The 12,357-nt window shown below is 40.7% G+C and overlaps 1 protein-coding gene across 4 annotated transcripts in view; it reads right to left on the minus strand.

Moving 5' to 3' along the window:
- Positions 1 to 486: 486 nt before the first annotated feature.
- The window catches only part of TMEM131 (transmembrane protein 131), a 189,606-nt gene continuing 177,735 nt past the window's right edge, over positions 487 to 12,357 (minus strand). For 3 of the 4 annotated variants that reach the window (XM_074991904.1, XM_074991898.1, XM_074991922.1), the window contains 8 exons: positions 11,661 to 11,785; positions 11,310 to 11,468; positions 8,446 to 8,611; positions 6,906 to 7,027; positions 6,720 to 6,816; positions 5,088 to 5,185; positions 2,978 to 3,141; positions 487 to 1,480 (listed from right to left, as the gene is read on the minus strand). In XM_074991904.1, the coding sequence (XP_074848005.1) occupies positions 1,184 to 1,480; positions 2,978 to 3,141; positions 5,088 to 5,185; positions 6,720 to 6,816; positions 6,906 to 7,027; positions 8,446 to 8,611; positions 11,310 to 11,468; positions 11,661 to 11,785 (1,228 nt within the window). In that variant the 3' untranslated portion in view covers positions 487 to 1,183. The remainder of the gene's footprint in view (positions 1,481 to 2,977; positions 3,142 to 5,087; positions 5,186 to 6,719; positions 6,817 to 6,905; positions 7,028 to 8,445; positions 8,612 to 11,309; positions 11,469 to 11,660; positions 11,786 to 12,357) is intronic. The other variant, XM_074991913.1, reaches the window with a different exon arrangement.

The raw sequence follows: 12,357 nt of genomic DNA on the forward strand, positions 1-12,357 counted from the left end.
TGCTGGAGACAGGGATTATCAAAAAGTAGGAGTGAACTTAATTTGCAAGCCTAACGCACACAGCTCCAGAGGAAACAATGAACCTAAAATCGCTGTTTATAGTGACTCACTGACAGGAAGAGCAGCTGCCAGGTTAAAGGTGGAGCTGCTGCTATTGAGTCTGTTGCCAGTAAACTTTATAGCAGCTGGTTTTCAAAAGAAAGTTTGCACTCAATAGGTGTTTTAACACAGTATTCTATATAGCAAACCTAATGTTCTATGTAGTATTGTATATAGCAAACCTAATGTTGGTGCAGGTTACCTATATAAATTCCACTGCTCTGAAAACAGCCTGCAATGGAAGATGTTCACAGGCAGTAAGGTTTCAGCTCAAAGCCCATTTGTACACAATGACATTTGCCCTGAACTCATTATTGCCAAAGAGATATGTACAAATGTGGACATCTGCAAAGCCTGGAGCATTGAAATACAATAGACAGTTTTTGAAAAAGCATCATTTATTTGGAGTACAACCCAAAGTTGTATCTTTAAGAAATGCACAGGGTATCTTGTTTCTTCCACAAGTCTTGGCTATGTGCATTTCAGTTCAACTTAAAAATGCATTCAGGTTTACAAATGTACAAACAGCACAGAAGTGTATACAGTCTTAACAGAATGAATCCTTTTACATTCGGCCATTTTTGCTCGTTTTTACATTCCTAGAACCTGTTAAAGACAGCCTTATTTTAAAAAAATAATCTGCATTTTTAGCAGAAGGTGCTTTTTTAAAAAATTAGATCTCAGAGCATAATACTGCCAAAAAAAATTAAAAACCAGAACCGGTACTTTGATAAAATTGTTGCATGCTGGGACCATTTTCTAATTCAAATCACCTCCCAAATAAAGAATGGCAGACGATAAACAGGAAACCAATGAAAGTTGTTCCAATTTATAAATCTTAGCTCAAGTTTGGTTTGTCACCACACTGACTTTTTCAAGCTTATCTGCGATCTCACACACTCATAATTGCAAGGTAGGCTTTGTAAGGAGAAAGTGATGAAAGCATGACTGGTGCAAAAAACTGTGTTGCAGAAGGGGAAGAAAAAAAAGCAATGGCAATAACAGCCTCAAAATGACGTTCCAAAAATGGCATATTCAGATTAGTATCATGATCTGGATAAGTGTCCCTTTGTATAGCCTAATTTCAGTTTTCATGAGGATACTGAGTATTAGACCAAGGATCTGAGCTTCTTCTTCCAATCGTAGGGCTCCAAATTCGCCAGGGATTATAGGTCTGTCCCATGTCTTCAGCTGGGGTAGTAATGCTGGTAGCAGTAGGTGGAGGAGGAGCCGGGGAGTTCTCACTACCCATGAGATCAATACCAGATAACGTATTTCCCGGAGTGGAGAAGGGAAGGCTGCTATTGAGGTTACTTGACCAAATAGAACAGCTGAATGGAGTGGTGGTAGACCAGAGGCCGCTGGGATTGCCAAGGATTGACTGCAGTATAGAAAAATTGCTGCATTAACAATACATTTGTTACTAACAGGCTTAGTTACTGCTCTGTGTGTTAGCTTTCAGACTAATGTTCCTTCAGTTATAGTTATGTTTAGTTACAAAATTGTCAGAGGCTCTGGATTTCACCATACCAGAGCTTTCTAATTCTTAGATAAAAGCCTGAAAAGTTTCCATATGTTAACTAATGAATTCTGCATTTGAGGGCAAAAATTCAAACTGTGAATTTTAAATCCCTGGATTTTCACTTAGAACGTTTAATCATTTCACGTTTCTACAAATTTTTTCCCCAGGAACGAAAGCGTCATCCCAGCTCCTATATGAAAACTTGTTGGAAATGAATGCACAACTGTGCAACAGTAAAAGGAAACCACTGAGAGCTGGGGTGGGTGATTTAGAAAGTAGCTGGAGAGGATGCTCAAGTGTTATCAAAGTGACATTCTTATAATCTGTACCAGATTAAATACTGATTTAAACTAAACAGTTAAGGTTTAGCAACAAGGGGTGTGCATTACACCACCTTAACTCCAACGATATGACATACATGCTGCATTGAAATGGAGAGGAAACTGTACACAAACTAATTTTTCCACATGCTGTAAGTACTACCTGCATTAAGAATGTGTGATGACATACTTCAAAACGAAACACCGCATCAATTCCCTATTGCTATTTGGAACATCAGGTTCTGTTCTTCATACGAAATGAGCAAAATATGGAACATGAGCATCTGGAGCTACTACTTTCTGTCTGAATGCAGGGTCTGTCCTCTCCAGCTAGCTATATGCAGGACTTCTGAGGTTAAAGTCAATCATCAGTGAAGACTCTAACCTTCAAAATTTCCAATTTTTTTCCTGCATTTATGGCCCTTGTTTTTAAGCTGCAGCGTGAGAAAAATTTGTGATTCCTGCAGAAGGGGTATGAAAATATCACATCTTGTACTGCAGTGATTTAGAGGTTGGAATGATAATGGGGCTACTAAGCAGACTCAAGATCTTCCAAATGTCACCTTCGCTGTTCTTAACCGTGCATGAAAGAGGAAGAAGTAGCTTTACAGGCAATAGAGCTAATGTGCTCAGCTTTCAGTGCAAGACCGATAAGAGTACTGCAGGTGTGTACGTCTAATGTTGGAAGTGCATGCATAACAAAGAAGTAGTTTTATGAAAATTCCAGGTGTTGCAACATTGCTTTAAGACTGGCCCTAACAGCAACATTTTGTGAAAAGCAACGTACACTGATCTATCTGCACGCAAACAGATCTTTTTCAATGTTTTTTTCTAGCACCAATATGATTTTAATCTTTATTTTAATTCAACAGATGTTTTATTTTGACTACATAAAATGGTGATGTCCTTCCCTGTCAACCCTACAGTTAAGGGCATGTGACCTTTCAGCGGCACCCAATTAAAAAAAGACTCAAGATACTACTGAAGTCACATGGCAAAAAGACTGAATAAAAGTTTATATAGTCTGCATACTTACTGGAGTTGTGTGAGTTGGGGAACCTGAATTTGTTGGCCAGGAGGGTACAGGACCTGTAGCTGAAGAGTCCCAGATGGACGACGGGATGTTACTAAATTCACTCCAGTTTCGTTGCATATCCTGGCCATAAGCAGATCGAGGGAGCCCTAGTTTGCTGAAAACTTCTAAAAAAGGAAGGAAAAGGAACATGGATACATTGTATTTCCCGATACTTTAAAAACAATATCACAAATGATTTTCCACAGTATTGTGGATACCAATGCAGCAAGAGACACAAAGATAGAAAACAACAGAGAGACAGCTCTAACACAGAGGTCTAGATCCGATCTGATGCACCAGATAGGAGAATAGCTGAAAAACTCAACCAGGGCAATCCTGGAAGTTTGCTGTCCAGAGCTGATGTCTTAGTGGAACCAAGATTGTACTTATAAAGCGAGCTATACACACTACATAGAACTTCTCAAAATTCTTCTGTGCTTGTTGAAATTAACTCATTAACTCCAGGAATTGGGATTCCTTGACAGCCTTACAGAGCACAGTGATGTTGGCAAGTTATGTCGGCAAGTTATGTCAAGAATTCTTACAGAATCAAAGAATTAATCCCAGAAGTTGGAACAGATTAAGGTGATGAAACAAGGTCTCTCAGCGACCACACCTGCAGCATAACCTTTGCTGTTACATTTTTAATAAAACAGGTTTTTTTCATGGCTATAAAAAAAGTCCGAACTGCCATACTGAAAAAGACACTCAGTCCATCTTACCCAGTATAATTTTTGAACATGGCCAACACTACAGATACATCTACACTACCAATGCAGATCTACCTGCCCAGGGTTGATCTTCCAGGGTTTGATTTCATGTGCCTAGTATGGATGCGTGAAATCCAGCTCTCAGGGGTTGCAGTCAACCCCTGTACTCCTTGCAAGATGTGAGGAGCAAGAGATGTTTAAGGGAAACTTTCCCATCAAACTTCCCCTGTACAGACAGGGAAGTCAGCCGAGTGCAGATATGTTGATTTTAGCTATGTAGTTGGCATAGCTAGAATTGCATATTTGCGATCAACTTTCTTAGTGTGACAGAGACATAGCCTAAGTAATTGAGAGGAAAGTGCCAAAACCTCACAGTCAGTAGGTCTGATCTCATCCTGATCCCCAATAACTTGGGGGTTATTTAAAATGTGAGGCATGAGGTTGGTATCTGTTCCAGAACACATGCCATTAACTGCTAAAACTCTGCACAGTCTTGTTATTCAAATAAACTTCCAATTCCACTTTGACTCAATGGCATTTTATGGCTTTAATAATTTGCTAGGATTCAAAGTGCCTTAAGAAATTAAATGCGAAGGGTTTCTTTTCATCAATTTTCAATGTTCTACCTTTCAGTTTCATTGGAATTGTCAGCTTCTAGTATAAGTATAATCTCAGCCTACTTTCTGTTCCTAAGCAATTGAAACAACAAACAAATGTTGCCTCTCTTTGCCCACTTTAGGACAATCAAAACAAGGTTACTGTACTTACAATTTCATAAATAATATCAAAATATGTTCCAACTGCTTTTTGGGGGCAGGAAGGGAGGTGCGAGCGCCTCGATATTAGACCATGACTCTCAACCTTTCAATACTACTTGTACCCACTTTAAGCTGTTTGGCTTCCATACACCAAGTTTCACCTTACATAAAACTACTTGGTTACAAAAGCAAGACCTAAAAATACAAAAAGTATCACACAACAGACCGATATTAAAAATTGCTTACTTTTTTATAACTCTTGATTTAAATATTCTACTTGCATTTCAGTGTAGAGTAGATACAACTGTATTAACAAGTCACTGTATGAAATTTTAGTGTGTATTGACTTCTCTCATGCTTTTTGTATGACCCTTTGTAGAACCAGACAATATCTAGATAGGTTGATGCACCGCTCACATTCTCTGCATATCAAATGGATTAAGCATATATCTGGTAGAAAAACATTGTATTATGTTTTTCTAAGTCTTTTTCCTTAAACAAAAAAAATTAAAACTATTTTTGTATTCCTAACATGCAAAAAGGAATGAAGAATTTCACACTCCATTGTTTATTAGTTACTAATTTTAGTGTGAAAAAGCTCACCTCCAGTTAAGTTGAAAGAATTTCCAAACGCTGAGAATGAATTGAGGGGGGTGAAGTCAGGGCTGCTGGGGTTGCTGATGGGACTCCACAAACCAGAACTAAACACACAGAGAAAGGAATACAATTTCAGCATTATCTTTGTGTGTCACTAATGATAGATTTTTGACGCTGAACATACAAAACATTGTGGGGAACAACATACTGTCAGGAAGCAGAAGCTGAAATAGGATACCATGTGTAAAGAGAACTGAAGCAACCAACTACTTTAACATAGGTTTTATTTTTTTAATTGCAACTCATTTCTGTGCTCAGTTAATTTAGATTTTTCTTATTTGGTCAAAAGAGTTCCAGTTAACCTTTTCATTTCCTTTTCTGTTGGTACCTGTCTTATGAGAGATTAAAACTCTCTGGAAGTAAAGCAAATTAGTTAACTGTTGATGCTGTCATCACAAGTACGCATTTCACAATAGCGCTTTTGCTCCATTTCTCAGAAATGTACGTTGTGACAATCTAGGAGAAATTCTCCACAAGACAGGTTCAGTCGCAATTCTAAATTAATTGGGAGATCCCTTAAAAGAAGTCAGTCCATTATTAAGATTGAATAGTAACAGAGAGGAAGCTGTGCTAGTCTATACACTATCAAAACAAAAAGCAGTCAAGTAGCACTTTAAAGACTAGCAAAAGAGTTTATTAGGGGATCTTTCGTGGGACAGACCCACTTCTTCAGACCATGTTCTGGTCTGGCTATGGTCTGAAGAAGTGGGTCTGTCCCACGAAAGCTCACCTAATAAACTATTTGGCTAGTCTTTAAAATGCTACTTGACTGCTTTTTGTCTTCATTATTAAGACTGTAGTTCTTAAATTTAAATTTATTAACTTGTAACAAATACAGGGAAGGGAGAAGAAGCTTGATCAGAAAAGCAAAAGCCTGGCTAGCCACATGGATTCCCTCTTGTTTGCATGGGACAAAGATATAGAGTTATCTGGCAGAGAGAAAGACAGCTTTAGACGAAGGACGAGAATCAGATGGCATGAAGGACACTGTCTCCTACTTCAGGGGTTTTCATTAAACCTTGACCCCCTTCTGATAATAAGAATTACCACATGACCTCAGGAGGTAAGAGTGAAGCTTGAGCCTACCTGAGCCGTGCAGTTCCAGTTAGGGGACCCAAAGTTCGAGGGCTTCAGCCATGGACAGAGAGCCTGTAGTCTGAGCTCCAATGCCCAGGGTGAAAGCCAAAACCTGAACTCTAACGCCCAAGGGTCAAAGCCTGTGGGGGTTGGGCTTTGACCATGGCCCTGAGCCCCGGCAAGACTAACCACCAGCACTAGATTACAGCTACATTAAAATGGGGTCCTGACCCATGGTTTGATAAATGCTGCCCTGCTTCCCAGTAGCCTGCATAATTCTGAAACTTGGATATACTAAATAAGCCTCATATTTAGAAGGTCATTGTCTGACAGCCAGCTGTGAGTTTTAAAAAAAATCCCTTCCAGGAACCAGAATGAGCGCCTCCAAACTACAGAAAGAATGCCACTGTTGACTTCATGTGTATTTCCTAGGGTTTTCACGGGGTGGGGGAGGGGATAAGGAGATTTTTATTATTTTTTTTTTTTAGACATATTAGTTACCTGTCAGAGCCATCACTGTCAACAGGTGTGTGAGAAATGCTGATATTGTCAGAAACATCTGTTTTATTTGGTGCAACCTTTGTTAATCCACTCCCACCTGCAACAATGAATTAAAATGGAATAAAGCAATGAAATGATACAAAAATATTATTCAAGACTAACAATACTACAAAACAGTTCTGTTACCTGGGCTCTTGTCATAACCTGCAGCCACAGCAGCAAAGGTGGGGTTTCCGTTCCTTCCAGGGAGGGAAGCTGCCTTTGCCAACTTGTGCTTGGCACCGTTAGGCTGTTTGCTTTTTGTTTCACTGGAAGAAAAAAAGTATTTGGATTCAGCACCATGATACAAAAGGAAGTTTTTAGGACTAGTATTTCAATTGGCTGTGCAATAATATAAGGCTACTATAGAAATAGCTTCGTGACATTTTTGGCCAGAATACAATACTGCACTAGCTCCCAAAGGCTAGTTTTCAGTTATCCCCTTGACATTTAAATCTGTGTCCAGATGTCAGTAGCTTTACTGTATAATCAAGCAAAGGAGTTACTACTGAATGATTATAGTCTCTCCAAGCAGCAGCACTGCTGTGGTCTCTAAAGGAAACATTTGTTTTCTAAAGGAAATATTTGTTTTCCTAATCTGGAAGAAAAGGTTTGCTAGGACCTTGGCGGCAGGTAGAGGTGACAAGAAGAGCTGAATGCCTACAGAATGTGGCAGATAACCTAGAGCTGGTAACAAGGGTAGGTGAATTACTTGTAATTCTTTTTTCTGAATAGACAGGCTGCAGTAGATCACAAATGCCTATAGCTTTAACAGAGTAAACTTTCTGTAGAATTCTAAGCCTAATGGTTCCAGCAGATGCTATATTCTGTCCCTGCCATGCAACCATTTCTAAACCCCAGTGACTTCTGTTTCGTAAGCAAAAGGGGGAGAAGTTCAGATTTTGACAAACCGAACAGATTGCAGAATTTTGGGCTGTGAAAGGTGGTACTCAGTAGAGAAATGATCTCATAATATCCTTTTGCCTTTAGCAAATGTTACAAGATTCCAGCTGAAAGAGTGCCCCACTATGGAAGACACACATTCCAGAATATTTCAAATTTTTTAAGAAGTAAAACATACCTGTGTGAACAGAAGTTACAAGGACAAGCAAATATATCACAGGGTAGGGAGGAGCTTTATTTGGCTGAATCTTAGTAGTTACATATTGGAGGGATAACATATCTACAGAGTGGGTGTTAGCCCAGAAAATAAATCTGGAGCACTACTAGTTTACAGGCTCTCTGTGGCACTGCTAGCTGAAGTTTACATGCTTGCTGTGAGACAGGTGATGTAGTAATCACCAAAACTTCTCTGGTTCAAGAAATTACTATCTTGAGAAATATCTAGGTACCTGACCTTGAGATGCAGCAGGATCAGGTCAGGGCTCTGAAGGACATACTTCAAATCCTGCGTGTCAGAAGACTTATGACTGGCTGGGTGGTCTGCCCAAGAAAGTGAGGAAATCAAACCTGTTTTGGCCAGACCAGGGCAATCAACGTGCTTGTGGCTTTGTCCTGATTGACTGTTAAAACCCTGAGAATTAGCAGCAGCAAAAGAAATTCGTGTAAGAGATTCTTTTCCCCAGTGAAGAAATATTTGCCTGAGTATGGATTGGTATGTTTCTGTGAGCTGCACATAATTGCAAAGACTGAAAACTTGTTAACATTAAGTAGAGATTCAACTTACTTGCTGCAACTGCTGTTCACAATGCCACTATAAGTGTTCCGTGGCACAAAAGCTAGAGATGCAGGGGGTGGAGATGGAGAGGCAGGAGTTGGTGAGGTCTGTCGTTGTTTCAAGAAAGCATCTGCGTTGAGAGTTTGCAGAGACAGTTTATAAAGGTTGTCGGTAGCTGGGAAACCAAGCAAGAAAGGTCTTATAGTATTTATTTTACCACAAGGGCTACCCTTAAAAAGAGATTTGTCATCCGGTCTGAAATTCTATTTACTGTAGCTCCTACTGAAACTCGTAGGAATTCTTATACTCAACTACTGTTTTCGGAATATATTTGAATATCAAATATTCATGTATCAAATCATCATAGAAAGAAAATGAAGCCATTAAGTGAAATATCAAACCATACAATGTCACAAAAAGGCAGGCTGAGGAAAGCTGTCTTGGAGTTGAACTAATGACAGAACTTCAGCAAAACCAAGTTTTATTATAGCCTGTAATTCTGTAATAAGCTATCGAATTGTGTCCACTTGGCCTTGCACCCAAACTTCGGTGTAGATGTCAGGGAGGTGAAAAAACTGAATACTATTTTTGCAAAAACATGGTGAAATTTTGTGTGTGTAAATGCTTTTTTGCAAGTCAACCCTTCACATGGTTTTAATTCTCAGAGCTTTATCTTTTTTTAAATTATGTATTGGCTAATAATAAATATGAAAAAATATCGTTAGGTCAAGAACCAGATTTAGGCTGTGACAGGTGGAGATTTGATGATCAGGAAGCCCATAATGATGTAACTAATTAAAATTGCTGCAATACTACACGAGATTCTGAATAGGCCTGTGTTCAGCTATATACCTTTGGGAAAGTCAACTGGGGCAAAGGCAGGGGGTAATGTATTTACAAAGTGATTTAAAGTAGGATACGAGAAATATGGAATGGGTAGAGAAAGGTGCAGCTTCAAAGAACTACCTCCCCACTAAAAATCTTCTATTTTCCTCCCTTGTCTGTAGCCTTGACCATGAACCGTTCTACCACATCACTTACATCTGGCAATCAGCACCTCCACACATCCCTGCTTTAGCTCCACCTGTGCTGAAATGTTCATGCCGTCACACTGACCTTCTCCCATGGTCTCCATTAACGCCTGCTCAGTGCAGAGTGCAGCTACTTCTCTTGTACACAGCAAGGAAGTGGGACCCTGACCACTCCCACTGTTCTCCATACACCACACCTGGAGCACCTAATTTATTTTCCACTGATCTGTGGCTGAAACACTAAGTCCAAGGAATATGGATACAGAGAGCCAAGTCGTCAAATCCTAAACCAACAAATGCATTTATAACCATTACAAGAGGCATATAATTTATCTTCAAAGAAATCTGTGCTGCCAGTGACAGATCTTCCTGAAGGAGTGGAGTCAAGCAAGAATACTACATGTCCAGTTTCCTCCCCTGCCCCCACTCACAGCATAAAGCCAGGTTTGATTGTTTCTCTGGTTTCATGCCCTACTCAGAAGTGTCAGTCATTGGTTGGAACCCAACACAGCTCAAGGCCTGATTGCATTCAGCATTTGGTTTCAGTTTGGAGGAAAAGTTGTTCCTGGTCTCAACAGAATGCTCTCATCTTTTATTATTCATATCTATAAGCAATTTTGGGGCGCAGGTCAAATGAACGACTCAGATAAGGCTGGTTTGTATTGCAGGGAAGGGAATAAGATTGTAAAGCCTCTTTAGGAAGCTCTTTGGTAGAGGGACTGCTTTATGTCAACACAGTAAACACCTGACTTACACATAGGTTGCATTCTGGGCAAATGTATAAATTGAATTTTGTGCAACTTGGGGAGCCATGAAGCAAGTGACAGCCTGGTTCCCACGACTGGTGGGGAGCCGCAAACCAAACAGCAGCCTGGCTCTTGGCTCCCCTTGTTGCGGGAGGTAGGTAACTGACCAGCACTGAGGCACTGATCAGTTTCCCTGCTCCTGGGACTGGCAAGGGAGCCACAAAGGAGGTGGTAGCCTAGCTCCCCTCCTTGTGGGAGCCAGGAAACTGACCTGCATATGCTGGTCAGTTTCCTGGCTCCTGGGACTGGTGGGGAGCTGCGAACCAGGCAGCAGCCTGGCTCCCCTCCTTGCAGGAGCTGGGAAACCAAGCATTGCCAGCGCCACTCTTGTGATCCAGGACACTGACCCAGTCACTCCTGGGAGACAGGAAACCGACCAGCACAGCAGCACTGGTCAGTTTCCTGGCTCCCACTTGCAGAGGGGAGCTGGGAGCCACCTGGTTCCTGGCCAATCAAAATTTTGACTTGCATTAATCCACATAACGCACAAGTCAAAAATCACCTAAATAGGGGTTTTACTGTACAGAACTGAGCATGAGGTGCCCTTGGGCCTTACTTGGCCTCTGGCTGCTACGGAAATGCAAGCTGTAACAGTGAGTAGTTCCATTCAATAAATACTTGTGTTTAGTTCAGACAGACAGTCTCATTACTGCTTCCCTAAGGTATGCAAATTGGCTAGTTTTAACCTCAGCTGCTCTGGACTTGACAAAATGGAGCTCACATTTCAAAAGAATGGTGCATTCCATTTTCAGATGATTAGCTGTATAAATATTTGTCCTATTATCACCAATTCTCAGCTTTTGAACAATTCTGATCATTGCTAAAGAGCTATGGAAAAAATATCAGAATTCTGCCTCATTTTCAGACCTCCACACTACCAGCAGATACTGTCAAAATGAGGGCCATTATAGAACAAATCAGAAAGGACCGCTTAGGGAAGGAGGATGGAAAGATTTAAAAAAAAAAAAAAAAAATCACAAAACAGTCATCGCTCAGCAAACACTGTAGCCTCCTGTTGTACAGTAACTGTACTTACAGCTGCCTGCTTTGTGAAGTGGCACTGAGTCCCACTCTGGTGGCGGAGAATCTTTTTCCCCTTCTGAACTGCTGGTATTTCCTAGCTCCTGCCCAGAGCCACTAGGGAGAAATTTTGAGAGTGTGGATTGCCTGCTGTCCATTAATTTGTTGTTTGGACCTGCAGACACACACACACACACAAAAACAAAACACAGAACGAACCCACAGCCATTAAGAGATGCATTTATTTCTCTTTGTACTGAGCTCTAAAAAGCTAGAACTCTAAAATCTGAAAATTTAAAGAAGTGCAAGTTGTTAAAAATCCACAAACCCCAAACTACTTGTTTTTAGAGCCACTGATATGTTGTACCTCTTGTTTTCTGGGGGTTTCTTGATTTGGACCCATTTGCCAGCATGTGCTGAAGAGACATCTTGGAGGAAAAGGTTTTGCGTTGCTTGTTTTCCAGTGGGGGTGTATATGGTAACTCCAAGGAACTAAAATGAAAACATGAACACAGGTTTATTCTTTGTTGCAGGGTAAAGTGTTGAAGACTTTCACCTGTATACGCCATGTACTATTATACAAGTCTGGTGGTCTCCAACTGCCTCACCACTCCCCTGCCTTTAGTCCATAGGACTGCAGCTGCCAAGATCATTTATTCCTGCTGCTCTAAGTCACCTCTTTGAATTTTTGCAATGGTCTTCCTTGTTGATTTCCAGCTTGTCTTCCCATTCAAAGTTCACAGCTGCAACTCTTCCTTTTGCCTACTTGCTCTCTCATGCACCCAAATCCCTCCCCTCTTAATCAGCCCATCTATGTCCTCCTCCAAACTATCTCTAGACCTTCTATGCTGCTGTCACCTACACCTATAATGGCCTTTGAACTATCCACAACTCCACGAAACCCCTAATTTTTTCACACTGGGGCACTGAGGTGGTCACAGCGAGGTAGGTGATGAGCTGTGACTGCCCCTCTTCCCCTCAGTTCCTTTTTCTATTCTTACTAGTGCAAATGTTCCTGCCACTCCCATCATCCCACCTTGGCTCCTCGTTACCATCAAAATGAC

The sequence above is a fragment of the Carettochelys insculpta genome, chromosome 1 (genome assembly GCF_033958435.1).
Source record: "Carettochelys insculpta isolate YL-2023 chromosome 1, ASM3395843v1, whole genome shotgun sequence".
Lineage (NCBI taxonomy): Eukaryota > Metazoa > Chordata > Testudines > Carettochelyidae > Carettochelys > Carettochelys insculpta.